The sequence below is a fragment of the Hirundo rustica genome, chromosome 2, assembly GCF_015227805.2.
Source record: "Hirundo rustica isolate bHirRus1 chromosome 2, bHirRus1.pri.v3, whole genome shotgun sequence".
In the NCBI taxonomy this organism is placed as follows: domain Eukaryota; kingdom Metazoa; phylum Chordata; class Aves; order Passeriformes; family Hirundinidae; genus Hirundo; species Hirundo rustica.
Window position 1 is genome coordinate 109,140,366 of NC_053451.1, and position 19,399 is coordinate 109,159,764.

The window sequence follows — 19,399 nt, forward strand, 5'->3', positions numbered from 1 at the left end:
CACAGAATCTGATTATTCTGTTATTACAGTTAAACAAAAAAGCCAAAGTAAGGAAACAACAAGATTCATATTTACAGCTACGTGTTGATTTGAAACTGAACAATTAGAAATAATTTCCAATTTCCATGCCAAGCTGTAGGTCAGAATAACGTGTTATACAATATTTCAGCCACCAAAGCCAAGTGTCTGGTTGTTTCAGTAGCAGAAATGTGAGGGTGAATTCTGGCACTTGTCAGCCTATGATAAGTTTCTAACAGTCTAATACTTGTCAGGGGAGTGATAGCTGATTATACAGTAAAATTGTACTGGAGAAAGGTGATGAACACACTGTGAAGGAAAGATTTAAAAATCACATGAGTCACTATAGCTCATGGCAGAGTAATTCTGCAGTTCCTTGTTTTAATTTATCACATCAAACTATCCAATACCAATTTTATCCAACATTTCCCAGTGGAATACGCGCAATACAAAAGCATGGCCCAAGCAAATGTACATGAACTTGGATATATCTAATAGCAAATTAACCACAGTAACCTTGCTACTGCTGTCAGTCTGTATTTAACAGGATGGATGCTCCTCCATGCCATGCTCACAGCCCATACAGCCGAGAGAGATGAGTGCCTTCAGGGAGCAGCCTGTACCCATCGATTTTCCACTTACCCCTGACACTTCAGAGCAGCCCAGAGTCTCTTCCAAAAAGGGACACCTTTTCATAATACTGAGTGAGCATCTGCCCACTGAGAGCAGGATGCATCTGACAGAGTGCTTTGTTTTCTTGTGCTCCACATTGCAGCAGCAACGACAATGAAATACAAGACGTGATGAGGCACTAGCAGTGTCTGTCTAAGCAGAGGTAACAGAGCCAGAGCCAATCCTCCTCCTCGTGCTGACAGCCAGGAGAGGGTCAGCACGAGGTGAGCAGATGTGACACCACTCGTGAGCAGCAGCTCACCTGGAGCAGCTCTTATTGCACACCACTCAAATACAGCTAAAGGACCCAACCTGTAGGAATTAAAATAAAACAACACCTTGGTTTTCAGTGATGCCGAGCACCTTTAGATAATGTGCAAAGCTCTAGATATAAGATACCTTCCCTCTTCTCAATAGGTACAGAGAAATTTAACTCAGGTGCTAGTGACTTTTATCTATATTTAACACTCACAGAAAGCCATACAGTAGATTAAAGGACTAGGTCCTATAAAAACTTAGAATTCCTGAACAAGAACTATATGATCATGGACAGTTGCCTTATGATAGCTGGTTTATTGTATTTATCATCAACATATAAAGTAAGATGCACCTCTGTTAGTTAGTTGCACATCACTATAATAATATGCAAATGGAATCAGAATCAGTGAAAATCAATCTCCAGATTAAATCTGTCCGCATTTAAGAAATATTCTGAAGAGCCTGATTTAAAGCACTACTAAACATTAAAGAGTAAATATCTTGATCATAGATTTCTTGGCAACTTTCATGTGAATATTTCAAAATTTTAAGTTAATTTTCAAATAATTTAGACATTTCAAGAATGCATATCAAATAACATTTTCCATTTTAAATGCTAAAAGTTGTCCATCCTCTGGCACTTATTTGTAAGCAATTTTAAGCCACAATTTTAATTCAAAGGATGGCTGACTGGATCAACCACCACTCTACCATTTTATTAAATCATGTATCAAGCAGTTTGATTCTGCACAGCTAAACAAAAGCCTGTGTTCAGAAAACCAGCAATTGGATTGCAAGTAGCTCACCCATGACCAAAACTAAACTCTGAAGTTTGAAATAACTCATCTTGAATTCAATGCAACATATTAGGCAAATGTGATACAAAGTTAGAGGTATGTAGATATAACTGCCTATTACAATCCAGAATGTTTTATTCCACATCACAGCCATTTAAGTAATGAGAGGCTTGAGCTAAAAAAACAAATTAACAGAACTGGACAGACTCCTGGATACAAAAGTTCTCTAGCAGTACTGGAGAAATATTAACTGCATTTACCATCTGTGAAAGAATGATAATGCTTGTGTACAGTCCTCACAGGGATTTCTGCAAGGTTTAATTAATATTTTAATGCGTTTTGTAGATTAAACATCCAACTGTAGCACAACTAACTATTCATTCAATTTAGGAAAATTAGTTCCTTAAAACAAAACCAAGAAACACTAATTGCAAAATCATTACATAGAAGGAATAAGATTATAAAACTATGTACTTAAAACCTGTGTAATAGTTGAATCGCAGCTTTTAATGGAAATCCCACTGTTTTCCACATTTTTGCACTTTTGATGTCTGAAAACATCTTTCCCTAAATTTTCAGGCATAATTTAGAAGTCAGGCCTCAGGATCCTTCCCAAAGCCAGGAATCCTCAACTTTCTTTTCAACAGAAAAAAATAATGTTTTTGACAAAATGTGTCCTTGACTTCAGAGCAAGAACACTCTCTCAATTCCTTCCATTTCAGAAAAGTACCTATTATCTTCAGTGAGGCTGGTAAAAATCAGGGAGTTTTTTTCTGAATAAATCTCAAGAGAAGGCTGGATTTGAAAAAAATGATTCCTGGAAACAGAAATTCTCCCTGCTAAGCCTGTATGAGACACTTGACATAAGACCGTCATGCCATGAAGAGCATCTTCCAATCTCCTTGCACCACCTAATACTGCATCTGTTCTATTTCATCTTGATAAACATTGACTGATGGCTGTGCTCCCTGCAGGGTGTACACGAGGAAAGAAAGAGATTAGTGCCATTTGAAATGTTGTGTCCTGCTACCTGGAGCTGGATTCAGCTTCTCACTGATGTTAGAATTACCACTGGGAGAGACATTGAGTCTTCCAGTACTGTAATGGATGAGGAACGGAGGATTTCCCCCGTCTGTCTAATTCTTAACCAGCACATGGCAACATGAAATCTTGTACTAAAGAAGCATAAACCCATGGCAATTCCTTAACTCTCAGCACAAGGTGAAGATCTTCCAACATATTAATTGGAGCCTGGGCTCTTTCTAATCCTGGTGATATTATCTTTAGCTCTATTACATCAATTTAGGATGATCACCTTATATTTTCCGTGGCTCAGGGTAAAAGAAAAAAAACCCTAACTCTACAGAGACTGTTAAAGGTAAGACAGGTGAAAAGATAGGCAGCAAAAATCTGTCTTTATGTATCTTAGAAATTTCATTCATACATTTTTAGCAACAAAGAAAATTTCTGCATTTAAGGTAATTAATTACTACTACACTTCTTTAAAAATGTTTAAACCCTGCCCCCCAAAAAAGGGAGAGATTAAAAATATTTGAGAGGGGATAAAACATTAATTACTGAATCTCATTAGGATAGCAAGCAGAAGAGAGGCAAGAGAACAATTTCAGAGAGAGAGAAAGAGAGAAATCACCATAGAATGGTCAGTAGCCTGGACTACAAAGAACTGCTAAAGAAAGTTTAAAGTTTCTTTACAGCTCATAACTCCTGTCACACAGGCAGCACAGTGTCCATTTATCACTTGCCAGATTGAGATTCAAGAGAAACAATTCAAAAGCAGATCAGGATTTAATCACAAGGGAGCCAGAGCATCACCTGGGAAAGTAGAGATGAAAGAGGGCAATGAAGACTTAAATAAAAGCAAGTCAAGAGGGCTGAAGAGCAGTTACCCAAAGTATAATCCAAGAAGCTCATTTCATATCCAAATGGAGAAAACAGAAAGGATAATAAATTCTGGCAGGCTTAATGTAAAAAACAAACAAACAACAAAAACAGAAAACTGGAGGAACAACCAGTAAAACATACGAAAACTACTAATAAATCTTCCCTCAAATATCTCCAGAGACAGAGCCCTCCTAGAAGGCTTTGCAGAATGAACGGATCAACACAGCAGGAACACATAAAGACAAAAAGGCAATTACTGAGAATCCAAATGACTTATTTGAATTTGTACTCAGTACAGCTTCCCACACTGAAATAGCCTGTGACTGTGACCAGCTACAGGAAACAGGACACAGTATGCTAGAACGGGACTCAAACTCTGAGCGGAAGTGAACAATCACTTCCCTCAAACTGCAGGAACATTCTCAGTTCTACACCCAAGTATGTTGTTGGACATCATTGCTGCAAGTGAGACCTGCTGACTCATCTTCAGAGAGGAACTATCTGCAGACTTGCTGCACTGCAGTTCCTCCCATCACCCAGGAAATGACCTTAAGACATTAAAACATTATCAGCCCCCCTCTCCACCTCTGCGGATCACTGCCACACCAGCCAACCGCTGGATTTTGTACCACTGATCACAATGTTTTTAAACCAGGAATCTTGCCAGTTTTCTATCCACATCTCACTGCTTTGGCTTTGAGGATACCATGAAAGGTCTTGCTAGAACAAAGGTAAGAAATATTAATTGATTTCTTCTTATCCCCAGCACTATCCATGTGATCAAAGGAGAATGTCCATGCATCATGTTTCCAATCATTTTTTGTTTCTCTATGCATCTGGACAGTTTCTGGGAGAGCTGCTCCCATAATCTTCTTGATGACAGAGGCACAGGAGACACTGTGGGTTCCTGGATCGTCTTCCTTCTTTTAGAAGATAGCTGTGACATTTTACATTTTTCCAGTCATATGGAGCTTTTCCCAAACATCATGAATTTTTGAAGATTATTGTCACCAGCACCTCCCTCTGGGTGTACCACCTCTTACAGCTAGAGACTACTCAAGGAGGATCACCAAACAATGAGAGATCCAGGGCTGAAGCCCCCCAACACCCACCAAAAGGATGCAAAGGCATCCAAAGAGAGTATTCCACTAAATCTGAGGAGAACTTCTCACAGGTACCTCAAAGAGACTTTTTGTCTGTGTGCACATGCTGTATCAGACGTGCTAGGAATGCTGCTCAGCTGGATTCTTACGTATTACACCAGATTTGTAAATTAGGCTTGCAAGTTACTGTTGTGCTATAGTAAATACTTAACCTATATGAATCCTTTGCTAAATTGTTTCACTTAAGTGATCGGTTAAGTTAAATGCTGTTAAATTGAGGCGCTGGAAGAGGAAAGGAAATGTGATTGATACTGGGTATTTGTAGATCCAAAGGAATTCTCCTTGGAAAACAGCATCCTTCTGCTCTATTGATTTCATAAAGAGATTCTGCTCAGAAAAGATTTTCTGCTAGAAAAACATTTCTGAAGGCAATTCCATGAGGTTTTCATTTCAGGATTGTTAAGTAGTAGTACTTTTTATTAGTCATCTAAAATTTTGTGAAAGTTGCATTACTTCTAGCATTACTTTTTAAAGAAAATTAATTTTATCTACCAATTTTAAATGGAAAAAATCACTGCCAATGAATTAAAAAAAAAAGAAAAGAAATCACACCTGCTAATTAACTTATCATCAAAATGTTTTTAACTCATGCTATACACTTAGCATCCAAGACTGCTCCAGTTTGAAAAGAGGAATTTTCTAGCTATCATTTTTAAAAATAGAAAAGTACCTCTTTGTATTTGGCCACATCATATGCAAGAGAGAGAGAAATAAAAGGTCACTCAGGCAAACACTCCCAGTGTTCTTCACACCATTTGAAAGACTGTTGTTTTCTAAAGTTAAAGGTAAATTGTGCATTCCTAATGCAGAAGAAATACTTGTCTCAGCTCACTGAGCTAAAGCCATTGTTCAATAAAGCTTCACCTATACAAATAAAGAGTTCACATAACACTGAAGGTCAAAAGATATGAGATCAATCTGAATTTCAGAGGTCAAATACGTCAAATACTTATTTTTAACATTTTATGCAGTAATTCTGAATACTAATTTCAAAGCACATAAGAACACACAACAGATACACTGGAAATATTCCTTATATTTTCTCTATTCCTAATATTTAATTCCTAGAACCTGTTTTAAGACAAGTGCAATTCTATAATTTATAGGAAAAAAAAAATCAAAACCACAGAATATTAACCACAGAAAAGGCATAACATGAATTTATGTATACAATGAAAAATATTGATAGATTAAGCTACAGACAAAAAAAAATAGAGCTAGAAGTAGCACATGTAAGCTGGGAAAGGTATGATGGAGTTCTGCTGTACCATCCTTGATATTTTCTACATAAAAACTATTTATGATTGAGTAGAATTCAATGCATATTACTAATATTCTAATGCTGTGTGTTTCCTTTGCATGCGATTTCTCCTCAAAAAACATATCTTAAATTTTAGTTTTCATTTCACAACAGATTAATTTCTTTCAATAAACATGGAAAACTCCCTTGATTAATAAAGCACTATGCAATTACTGTAGTCCATAGAGTATCAATGCATCTGAGCTTTATAATGTCTTCCAGATGTCCTCAGACTACCATTCATGGAATTCCACTAGCTTATATGGGAACTTTCTGAAAGTTTGCTCCTGTCAGCAATGACCTTTCACTCTTTACAAGCATGAATACCTAATAAATCAGTTTCTAAATATTCATCTTGATGCTTGTTTTTCTAAAGGACAATTATCTTCCTGGAGACAATCTAATGGTGTTTGTAGTCACCCAGAAGAACCAGAGAAATGTAGAACTAACAAAAGTTAGATCAGAAAGTAAACAAAGGCCACATACACACCATTCCCTCATCATATTCAGTTTAATTCACTTAAACAGATCTTATACTATTATGGCCATGTAGGTCATGAAGACACTGAAAAAGCAAACACCTTCACAGTTATACAAAATTGAAGTACAAATGTGTTTCTGACTTTGGTCCCAGATGCAACAATGCTGGTTTTATATTTCCTGACCTTAAGAGGCCACGGTCAATTACAGATAGCCCAGGGGCTGACAGCCATCACACCTGTAAGACAACTTCCTTCAGGGATGGGGAAGACAAGATAAACCAATCTTTCAGAGGCCAAATAAATCCTGAATTATCACCTGAACACCAAACTTCAAAGTTAAAAACAAAAGAAGAGTCAAGGACAGAGCAGCAACCAACACCCATTTTGATTTGGATTACACTTTTATTTAGTTACGTTTACTATATTTGAGGGTTGTGGGTTGACATGCCTGGCAAACAAGCCCCATCCATAAGCAGGTTCACTCCCCGTGGGACAGGGGAGAAAACTGAAAGTACAAGAGTGAGAAAATTTATGTCTTAAAATAGACAGTGAAATCACTCATGAGTTACTGCTGCAGGCAAAACAGACTCATTTCAGGGCATTTGAGTTCATTTATTGACAAATAACAAAAGCTGAATTTAAATACTGACTTAATCATCAAGAAACAAAAAATTAAATGTAAATATTTAGGGAAAAACAACTTTCTCCTCAAAATACCTTTGCCAGGCCCAACTTCACTTTCAGGTTCACTTTACTTTAAACACCTTGTTTTACCTCCTCACTGTTCCTCTTTTTCCCTTTTTTATTCCAGTCACCTCTCCTCACTCATTACTGCCACAAGTTCCACCCAGTCCTTTCAGCCAGGCAAAGACACATGGTGTCAGTGCTTAGTGATTCCTCAATTCATGTAAGTTAACATACAAGCAGAAACTTTGAATAGAAGCTATTCTTTTTTCGACAAAGTAAATTTAAACTTCAGATTTATTGTGTGTGGGTTTTGAAACTGCCATCAAATACAATCATTTTTATGAGAATTAAGGTGGCAGCAGATTTTTTATGTTTCTCTATCATATAGAATCTCTATTATAAAGGGCATATTAGCCAAAAAAATATTCCTTCTACACTCATTTGTGTAGTTAAAGTTGGAGGTCTAGCTTTTTAGTCACTCTTAAGACTTCCCAAAAGAATTAGGATGTTTCATCACTTAAACAATGTAATTTGCATGCAAGCAATCCAAGAACTGTTTCAGTCATTTTCTACACTATCCTTCATGGTAATATTTCTTCTAATCAGGACACCTTCCTGTACAGAAATGCTTTAAACAGCATTATTTAAAGAAGCATTCAGAATGTGTCTTGTCTATGTTTGCTCCCTGCACACACTAATTGATGAAAGGTGGGCAAATTTCTGGTGTGTTTCATTTGTTTTTTCCTCTCCAGCATATAATGCCAATTTTTATTTTTCCAGAACTGAGTCATTGTTGCTTGCAAAATATTTGTCCCCTGACTGCTTTTCAGCATCTGGGGCCAAGAATATTCTCTGGGCACACTAACTGCATGAGTGCACTTACATGTGAAATCTCACCATGGAGAACACAAAGGACCCATGGTGATTACTGACTGGAAAAATTAAGAAAAAGGGCAGAAAATTACATTTTGCAGTAGCTTTAATTGTCTTGCCTTCAGCTCAAGCAATGCTATACAGCCACGTAGGAAGGCAGATCACTGATTGCTGTCTGTCCATTGCAGCTCTGGAGTTGTGCAAAAGTTGGGAGGTTGTCACAGCAAAACATTATAATAATGAGGAATTTCAATTACACTCATTTAAATTGTGTAAGTATTATAATGGTAAGTAATGGAGAAATTTGATTATTTTTTAGACATCATTTGATAGTGGTTCCTGAAGAAGGCATTCAGCAAATACACAAGAGCAAAAGCAATTTTTCATCATGTTCAGAGTTGCATGCAGGCTTTGCATTTAAAAAAGCACCAAGAACCAGCTCATATGGCCTTAATGTACTAAAATTCAACATGATTGATGATACTCCATTCTGGGCATTGATACAACATTTTTTATTAAATCCCCCATTATATTTAAGTGACTTTGCAACAAGAGACATCTTTGGTTGCAATGCTGAAGTCTTAATCATGTACAAATATCACAGTAGAAATATTAAATATTCATAACTTCTTTGAAAATTCTTGAAAGTTTTCTATTTATTTAAGGAAAGCTATGTAGTCATAGCATAGCACAGTCAAGCATATTTCCAGAGTGCAAACAAGTACTATTTTCATGAAGGGGAAAAATGGTCAGAAAACATATCAGAGAGCAATTATCTTTGCCCACAGGCTTTATTCCCTCACTGCTTGGTGATTAACAAGGAGTTTCAAGAGCATCAGTCCACTTGCTCCCAAGTCAGTTTATTTCAAGCAGTACAAGTGATTTACTCTATTTTCCCTCTGCTTAACACTGTATGCCTTTAAAACATACTCTGGGTTACTAAAAAGCCACTTCAATTTGCTCTTCAGGCCTCCTTCCACTCACATTCAGAGGATCGCTTTAGTTATGGCTTACACAGCTTCCCCTTATTTCAGGCTGATTTTTTATGAAGCAACTTAAGCTGTTTGGCAGAGTAATCCCTACAGATCCCATCTCAAAAATATTGTTCACACAAGATATAATACACTTTACTGATACAAACCTCATTAATTCAAAGCTTTCCCCCCCCCCATATTGGTACTCTTGCACTAAATAATGTATCAATACATTTTATGATAAGCAGAGGAATCAGAACTAGGAGAAAATCCACAGCCTGCTTCCTGCAAGACACTACACAAAAGAAAAATACCCCAACAAATTGAAGTAAACTATAAGGAAAATGGAATACACCCTCTTTGAAAGTAAGTCCATAACCACTCCAACAAAACATCTCCCTCTTAGCTGGATTCCAGATGGAAATTGTGTCAGAAATTATCCTGTAATCATTTTATAAAACAGTTACTTCCTATATCTACCAAAAATCAAACTCATGTTCTAATTTTTATGTCAAGATTCTCTTGTGGCATTCATTTACCCCTGGCTCTTTACACCAAGCTTTCAGAAAGTAACTGCCATGAAAGCCACTGCTCGTTAAGGCATCAGTTTAAAAACTAATAGATGGAAATGGAGGAAAAAAAAATAGATGAAAACAGAGAAAGTGTCATTCCCTAATGACTTGCTCCTTTAGTTTTAATTTTCTGTTTTCTAAGTGCCCCATCAGTGACTGCAATTTGCCATTCAAAATTCCCATAAATCATGTTGGAACTTCAATATCTATGGCTCAATCAAGGTTATTCACGCTATATCTTTTCAATGAAGCCACTGAAAATCCCTCACAACAATAGTTTTACAGTAATTTAGAAACAGTTTTTCCTTATTTGCAAAGCAAATAATTCCAAGAAAGACAAAAACTGAATAACCCCACCATCCTCTATGAATATTATGATAATACAGCTTATTTCTCTTTTAACAGTGAACATCAAGGCTAAAAATATTTTTTAAAGAACTGAGAAAAAGTAAGCATCTTTTTCAAGTTTCTGTAGTCCTGCTTTCCATACACTTTCATTTTAATATATTAAGAATGCAAGAACTGCCTGAGGGTAGGTGATTCTTTTTTCTATTTCCAGATTCAATAATTTCAAGCATTACTTTGTGTTCTCTTTGGAACCAGTAGAAAATAATACTCACTGTATAGAAAAGAGAAAATTTTTCTCTCAAGATTTCTTTTTTTTTTTTGATCAGATTTCTGTACAGGAAAGCCATTACAGTGCCCAGAATATCCTGTCTGCAGGATTAACACAGACACACCGAGATAAGGAAATTAATTTAGGCTTTAGATATGTTGCCTTGTTAAGGAAGAATGTCAGCTGAAGATGAAAACCATTACAGAGAGAATTAGCTCTCTTAGAGTCTTTATAAAAAAATTTATCTCAAGAAGAGCCACAATAAAGGTTAGGACATGTCTCATGAAGTTGGATTGCTGCACACAAACTAGTTCAGACTTTCTCAGAGTCAGACACAAAAAATAACCTTGGAAACTCAAACATTTAGATCTTCTATGACTATAGATCCTAAGAAGACAGCTCAGAGATCAAATTCTGCTCTAGAAATTAAACTTCAATTACATTAATTCAAAACCCCAAAGTTTCAGAGGAATTTCTTCCTTTCATTTATTTTCTATGGGCTTCAACTCTAAGTTGTTTCTTCCACCAACAGGTGGATAAACACATTTCAAACGACCTTCAGATAACAAAAACCAGAAGGAGAAAGTCCAGCATTTCCACTTGGGGCACAGTGACTAACATTTCATGTAATAGGGTGTCAGTAGGAGCATACCTGCCTCAAAGCAAGTATAAATCATTAACACTTATTATCACCTATTCTTTTTCAAATTTGAGATTTTAATCAAATGTCCCCAATTACTATGGTTCAATTCTAGCAGGTAAATATCTTAATCTTCTTCCATTTGCAATCTAAATAAAAATACAGAATTTTAAGATACTTGTATGAGTTCTTCCCTTACATTAGTAATCCCTTTAGCAGTTCTTCAAATCAATAACAGATAAGTAAGAGTATCTCCACAGTTAAATATGGGCTATGGGATTTTTAATAGAGCAAATTCTTTACCTTAACAAAAACAAAACATAAATTGAAGGATATTAAGATATGAAATATGGGAGAGAGCTTATTAATTTTAAGCACAGTTCTCCTCTAGATTTTTTCAGAGTATTAATCTTCAAGTGTAAATCTCCCATACTCCACAAGTCTTTACATGAACCACTTCTATTTTCAAAAAGCCTTTTTTAAATTATAAATATATTTGTACATGTATTACAGTTTTGAAGGTACTGATTATGGAACATTTTTGTAGTAACTGGTATTTTAAAATCAAGCTTTGTAATTTGATCTGGGCCTATTCTTAATTTGAAGAGCCCCTCACAATGAATAGAATGAAACTTCTTCTAACAGATAAATCTCCTTACTTCAACTGAAGATTATTTAAAATCTAATACAGTAATTTTGTTATCTAGGCAAATACAAGGTTTTTACATCTTTTTAAAATCATCATGAGACAAAATATCCAGTAAAGATACATGCATTGCTATGCACCAGCAGCAACTCATTAGAATATATGCTGAACATTTACCTAAATAATCCTCCTTCTTCCTTGGTGATTTTAAGACAGGCAAAACTCATTTCATTCTCTGCATTGATACCCCAGACAAAATAATGCTGTTGTAACTGACTTCTCAGTTGTCTTCCATCAGTGACTATTTTGAGCAATCATTATGTACTCAGTTCCAAAGGGCTTCATTCATTAAATTACAGAGTTTAATTCTAAATGCTTAATTCTAGCCTAAAGCATGGATTATGGACATATCAAGTCCCAGCATAAAACATACATGAGAAATTTGGGAAAGAAAAAACACTAGATTGAACCTTGATTAGTATTTGAACCTTAATATTTTAACATTCCTACAGAAGAGATTTATCTAGGGAAAAAAAAAACAAAAAACACACAAACCTAAAACACAGTTATTAGTGATAGACAGAAACCTCACACTTTTTGATGTAGTGGCAAAGAAACTTATCCAATTGTCAGAGTAGACCAACTATTACAATTTGCCAGTGTCCAGAGGCACCATAATGGTAGAATATTAACACAGAGAACTTATTTTACCAAGTTCTTTAAAACAACAACCCCCCCCCCCCCAAAAAAAAAAAAAAGCCTCTAAAATAAGACAAAAGAAGAAAAAAAGAACGACCCCATTAAAAAAAAAAAAAAAAAAAAAAAAAAAAAGTAGATAACTGTAAATTCCCAGGTAGCTCACAGCACATGCAACAAGGGGAAAATGGTCTGCTTAAGCAAGACCAGGAGGTTACTTATAGAAGAAGTATTTAGATGTAAGGAAATTAAATATTTAGAATGTTGTTTTTCCTGATGTGTCTCTCTGCTTGGGGGTGCAAGGTGGTAGTGTGCTAAATCCAAAGCTTTTGAAAAGCAAAAAATTGTCAAAAAATAGGCTCACAGCACTAACACCTCTGCATTCTTTACAGTATCTGCAACACCCAGTCTGCTTCTTCTCGCCTTGGAAGAAGCTGGACAGGAGATCTAGCTAAGAAATGACAGAAGACTTTCCAGTACCTCATCCAAAATCCTCTCAGCATCATGTGAAGAACAACATCTGTGGTTGGTGAGGCTTATCAATGTAAATAACACTGTTACAAGCTCAGACATGGTTTTACAGAAACATGTAGTAGTATGCCTGAATTACACTGTCACTAAAAATCCAATATGAATGTGACAATTATCTGGAAATATGAAGATATTCTACCTATTCTCTGTTCATTACACTTATACTACCCCTACTTTTATTCACAAAACATTTTATACGTGTCACCATTGTTAGATTCTGCACATATTTTAACACAGCTCTCATTTCTATGCATTCATACTTAGCTAACCATCACTGAACTACCTACAATAGCAGCTGCAATGCAAGGTTACTACAGAGCTCTTCATAATTCCAAGTTCAGTACTTCAAATTATAAGCTGCACACCCTTTGTAACAGAAAGACCTACAATTTCTTTCGTAGCATGTGTGCCCCCTCCAAAGTAAATCACACCTATTTTAGATTTTCCCATCAATAAGAGGAAGGGCCTATTTTGCCCTTGAGTCTCTTAATGCAGTACCTTTCAAGCCCTTTATTTCCATGGAAATCTGTAAAAGTTACTGATTGTTGAGTCAATTCTTGTTAACTCAATTGCTCACAGGTCAAAGAAACAGTAATAAATCTATTCACAAATATGGAAGATAAAGTGGGCTTAGATGGTATCTAGTAAATTTACTACTTTTGTTGACTATTTCTATTTGCTTAAGACTGCAAAGGAAAAGCCGAATGTTCACCTTAACAGGGGGTAAAGAAGAAATGCAGTTTAATCTTGAGGGCAAATATTTATCAAAAGAAAGTGCAGAGTAAAATATTACAATAATATAGATCAAACTAGCAAGCATTTGGAAAATGCATGCATTTACAACTTCATTTATTTAAAAGTTCACCCTTTCCACTGCTAGGCTTGAAGGTATTTCCATAGACCTGCTCTCATCTGGCAGTTCATATCTGTGCTACAAACTAAAGACAAAGCTCCTGATGTGACTTGATGGTGTGTCCAGAACTAGAGCTGAAATTTGTGCTGACAAACAGTAAAGCAATAGTTAAAGGGTTGTGATGTTAACACTGCACTTTTAATTGTGAATCCTGTAGACTTTCTTCTTATTTAACCAAAACCATTCCTGGCTTTGAGAACCAAAAGAAGCCTTAAAAAAACAATAATCTTTAATTTTATTTTCTAACCATTATAAGATTTTTGTGCACATAAAATAACAATTTCTAGGCTTGAGATGACTTTTTTTTTTGTTTTTGACTCTTCTCAAAAGCATGATATCAAATGTCGCTCCTGTGACTTGTATGACACCTGCATTTTAAAAAACATAGAAATATTCCACACACCCCCCCCCACCCCACCCCCCCCGACACTGTACTGGGCAATACATTGCTATATTTAGGGCACAATAGGAAAAAAAACCCCAAACTTCTCATAATCCACTGGAATAAGACATCAGCAAGGGCATCAAAATGAACTGAAAATCAGTATTACAAGCGTATTCAACTACTGAGTGAAGACACGCTTAACATCATGAACTACAGCGCTGAGAGGTTTTTTTTCCCCCCTCTTCTTTGTGCTCAATATGGTAGAATACATTACTGTTGAGATACAGAAGTATAGGAAGTTTAGAACAAACAAAAAAGTTATCAAATGAAAAACTGTCCATGTCTCATTATCACTTAATAATGGTGCCAAAAACTCATGTCATCGCTGCAAATTAAGGAGAAATATGGAAAATATAACTGGGATGAATCAAATGAGGTTGTGGGTTTGAGTTTTTTTATTAGGCTACACAAAGTATAGGAAACTGGATAATTACCTAAAAAGGACAGCAGAAATTATATAACTTCATAGCCTATTTATTATCGGGCTAGCACAAACAAGCACAAGACCCAGGAAAGTGGCAGCAGGGAAAAGTTCATTAAACCAAGAATCAGATGTTCATTGGTAGAAGGAAGCACACAAACACTCCTGCTGCTACCACACTAGCACTCAGTTGTAAGGGGAAAGAACAGCTCAGATCTATTCCCAGATGCAGTTTCTGGGAGATCACTCTCTACTTTTCCTCAAAAGATCCTTCTGCTCCAATGTGGCATGAGAATTTCATGCCAAAGTAAGACATAAATGCCATTATACAGCCAATAATGTTACTATTATGTGTTGCTGACCACAACACATGCAGCTGTTTGCTTATCCTGTTCCTTGCTTGGTTAAATTTTTTAAAGATATTCCAGGAAAAGTGAACATACAACAAAACATAATAACCTTTAGTATATTTTCTGAAGTTTGTTTGTGAAGACTGGAATAATGGTCCTCCACAAATTCTGGATAGAACATTTAACTATTTCAAAATGAACCATTTAACTACTTAAAAATGTAAGCCTAGGTTGTGAGACGTTCGTAAAAGATGCAGACTAACCTTAACAGCATGATCAATCATTTAAGTTTTAATACATACAAGTTGAAGTTACAGATATCATCACTCTTTGATTAATTTGCTAAAGATATTTTAAGTCTTTTGCCAAAATTGTCCTAAGTCAGCTCATACAAGCAAAGACGGCACATATTTTCATCCACTAATTGATGCTGAGAGGTAACAACAGTTTAAAATAATGAATGTGAAACGGAGAGAGTTAATAATTTGGAAAAGTGTTCCTAGGTTATATTATTTATACCTAAATTACTCTAAAGTCAAGAGAACTAAGAATAACAACCTGAACTACTTATGCTGAAAACAACCAAAATCTTTTCTAAAGTGGGCAAGTCAAACACTTTTTTTTTTCTTTTGAATGTTACCCACTAATATATAGGTCTTTGACAACTTTCCTCTAAATAAAACCTTGTAACATCTACTATTTTCCTCTACCCCATCTTGTATTTTATTCTATTTTATTCTTGTTATCTCTCATACTCTACAGAATGAAGGTACTACAGTAATGAACACCAGACAGATATCTAAACCTACTCACATTTCACTCACTGACAGGATTCAACCAAAAAGTCCACAAATACGTTGAGTTGGAAGGGGCTCAGATCACTGAACCAAATTGCCTGCTCCTTGCAGGACTTCCTAAACCCTGATTAACAAAAGTATTCTTAGTAGCCAGTATAAGTAAGGAAAATAGCAGGAATTATCATCTCTGCATGAATCCAAAAACAATCCAGATACAAAAGCTTTAATTTACACAACATAGTTTACATCAAAGTATTTCTTGTAAAAACTATCTTCACCACTTTGATGACTGAAATGGAGATATAATTCTGAAAAATGTTTTAAAATCTGCTCATGGGATAGACTTGAAATATCAACAACCTTAGTAATAAACTGATTTTTTCTCATGGGAGAGACTTTTAAATATCAGCAACCTCAGAAACAAGAAAACCTCATCTATATCCTAGAAAACCAATTTGGCTGAGTGTAAACATTCACTTTACAAAATCTAATTGCTAAGACAGACTCCCTAGACATCTTTTCAACATGTATCAATCATCAGTAATTTCAGAACTCAAATAATCCCAAACTCTTTCTCTTCTGATTACTACACTGGGTATAGAAAAGTAGGCCTTTACTGAATAGTGGCTTCCTTTCTACTTAATATTTTCAAAATTGAGACAGCATACATTTATTTAACAAAACTAAATTTTAAAGTGTTCACAAATTACACATGCGCTGTTTTTATAGGTATTAAATTACATGAAAATAATGTTTCACCACTGCATACTCTGTTTTATTGTAACATATTAGCATTTTGCCACCAAACAAGAGAGTGTTGTTACAGAATGTGGTATTAGGAGATATTTGAGAACCTAATTAGGAGACTTGATAAATACACAATGTAAAATTACAGAAAGAATATTCTAGAACCCTCAAAAAAGATTTCTCCCTTACACACACACCAGAAATTTTGGGTTTCAATCTAGAAATAAATTTACTATCACAAACAAAACAGCTGTAGTTCCTTATGTTCATGTCTTCAGACAGGAACAAAATGTACTTTTCTTTTGAAATGTTTACAGAGGGGGGAAAAAATAGGTGGCTAGCATTGTGATTTACAACACTGAATAGCAAATAATTACAGCACACATTTGGAAAACAACCAATGTTTAGGAGTTTTTCAGTTGTTGGCTAAACAACTGCAAGTGTCTTTGCCAAAACCAGAATAAAATGTTTAATCAGAAGTGACTCTTGCATAGAGAAAATAACTTACTCACTAATCTATTTTAAGAAGAAAGTTTAACCAATTAGAGAAAACACTGTGACTACATCGATTCAGTTGCACAACTCAGTTTTCAATTCCAATCTCATTCAGAATTTACAAGCTCAATCCCATGCTCTAGCAAGTAGAAAACTTTGTTTTCCTCCAGTGGTTCACCAAAACTGAGTTCTAAGAATTAAAGAGTGTACTAGGCAAGGAATGCTGTGCCATTCAACTACATGTATTTTCAATATTTTCCCTAGGGAAATATATGGGTTACAAGGTTATTAATCAACAATTGAGACATATCCGACAATATTTAAACAATAAGAGACTCAATGTTATCCTTAAATTTATTTTTGCATTTTGTTAAATACTAGTTCTTCCCATGAAAAACTCACCATGAATGAGTCACTGAGAACAGCATAAACATACAGAGAAGTTAATTTATGAGTGGCTTAATAGGAAATTTCATGAAAATACAGTAAAAGTATCATTGTATACGAAAAAAAAACCTCTCTGTGTGTATACACACATATGTATAATACAACAGCTGTTCCAACTGCCTTGGAGTAAAGAATGTTTTAGGAATATCCTCTGAGGGGAAATTACTAGTCTCTCAGCAGTGCAGAAACTATGTCAGAGAATACATAGAAATGTATGAAATTCAAGTAAACGTGAAAAACAAGGAACCTTTCAAAAACAGGTAATCTTATTACAGCTAAGATTAAATTATAGTGATAATGAGACATGTCATCCTGATAAAATTTCAATATACTGAGAAATGTAAGTAATATTTAAAAATATGAATATGTAGTGTTTGAATACATGTTTTGGATATACATTAAAAGTTAATTTGAACTCAAGGTCCTTCCAGAAGATATAAAAGCTCCAGATGCTCTAAACCTTCAGAACAGAAATCAGCTTTCTGAGATGCCTCCAATGCATGCAAATTAAAACCTTGGTCCCAAAGTTAAAAAAAAAAAAAATTCCTCCAGAGCATGTCCACATAGGCAGCTTTAAGCTATTTCAACAGAGTACAAAGGTAGCACTAAAAGTAAAGGATTTAGTTTAATTCTATAATTTATCTTGCAAAATGGTAAATTCTTCTGCCAAAAAAAAAAAAAATCAAAATAATTTATCATCAAATGCACAGCAAAACTGTTTTTTCACTTTAAGAAAAAAAAAACAAAAACAAAAACAAAAAAAAAAAAAAAAAAACAAAAAAAAAAAAACCACAAAACCAAAAGAAAAAAAACCAAACCAAACCAAACCAAAATTAAAAAAAAAAAAACAAAAACCACCACACAACAACACAACCAAACAACAATTTCTACTAACCTTCAGGATCAAGGAGTTTCTCTATGCCCAGGTGTTGCCTGGCTACGTTGAATGCATGTTCTAATCGTTGTACAGGTGACGGCTGAGAAGCAACAGCATTCCAATCAAATAGGTCTGGTCTAAAGAAAAAATAAGGGGAAGTATAAGTTTCTTACTTTCTAGTCTTACATTTACTCATGTATTTCAAAAACTAAGCATCAACACCAACTTTTTATTTTTGTATGGAAGATCATGTTAATTGGTCCTGGGACTAACGAAGCTCAGCGTCTAATGGGTTTGCATTCTATTCTCATCCATGTCCATCACAATCACATTGTCCATATTTCTCATTCTCCACCAAGTCCCAACCACCTATAACCTCACATCCCTGAACCACTGGTGCTCTCCCCCACAGCACTGGGCTCCCGTCACTGCCCACAGCGTTCACGTCACATTGGCTCCTTCATTCCAGTCCCAAATAGGGCTTGAGTGGAAAGATCAGGTGCTGAGGCCATGCAATCAGAACTGGCATGTGGCAGGATGAGCACGACAGAACTGCTGAGGCCATCTGGGGGCCTTCCTCTTCTCCCCAGCTACCAGTCTTTCACTTCAATTAATATTTCTAAGAGTGCAGTTGCTTCTGAGACACCAGCTCACTGCTATATCAGATTGAAATCTGTCAACAGGTTAAAAAAATTCATAGACTTATAGAAATATTTGGGTTGGGAAACACCTGTAAGAACATAGAGTTCAACTTGTACCATAGCATGCTCTTACAGGAAAAGACAGAATGACCAAAACTGAATTATAGTTCAGATGTGCAGTCTCGACCTTGTATTAGCAGCTGTACTGTTTGCAGTATAAATAATGTTAGTACTGCACAATCTTTGGCTTTTCATCTGAGAGTTATCCATTAGGAAATCAGAATTTGTTATCAGGCACTCTGGAGATATAAAGTTTAATCAAATACCCAGTAATTACTGTGCATGTAATACGAAGAAAAACAACTATGCTATTTGTGACTTCAATACAGTGTTCTAAATCAGAGGGCATTTAAATGTATAATTTCAACTACAGATAAAT

General features: G+C 35.4%; 1 protein-coding gene across 6 annotated transcripts in view; it reads right to left on the minus strand.

Moving 5' to 3' along the window:
- DMD (dystrophin) overlaps positions 1-19,399 on the minus strand; it is a 1,060,860-nt gene that overhangs the window by 763,423 nt on the left and 278,038 nt on the right. For all 6 annotated transcript variants that reach the window (XM_040088691.2, XM_040088709.2, XM_040088718.2 and 3 more), the window contains exon 7: positions 18,338-18,456. In XM_040088691.2, coding sequence (XP_039944625.2) covers positions 18,338-18,456 — 119 coding nt within the window. The remainder of the gene's footprint in view (positions 1-18,337; positions 18,457-19,399) is intronic.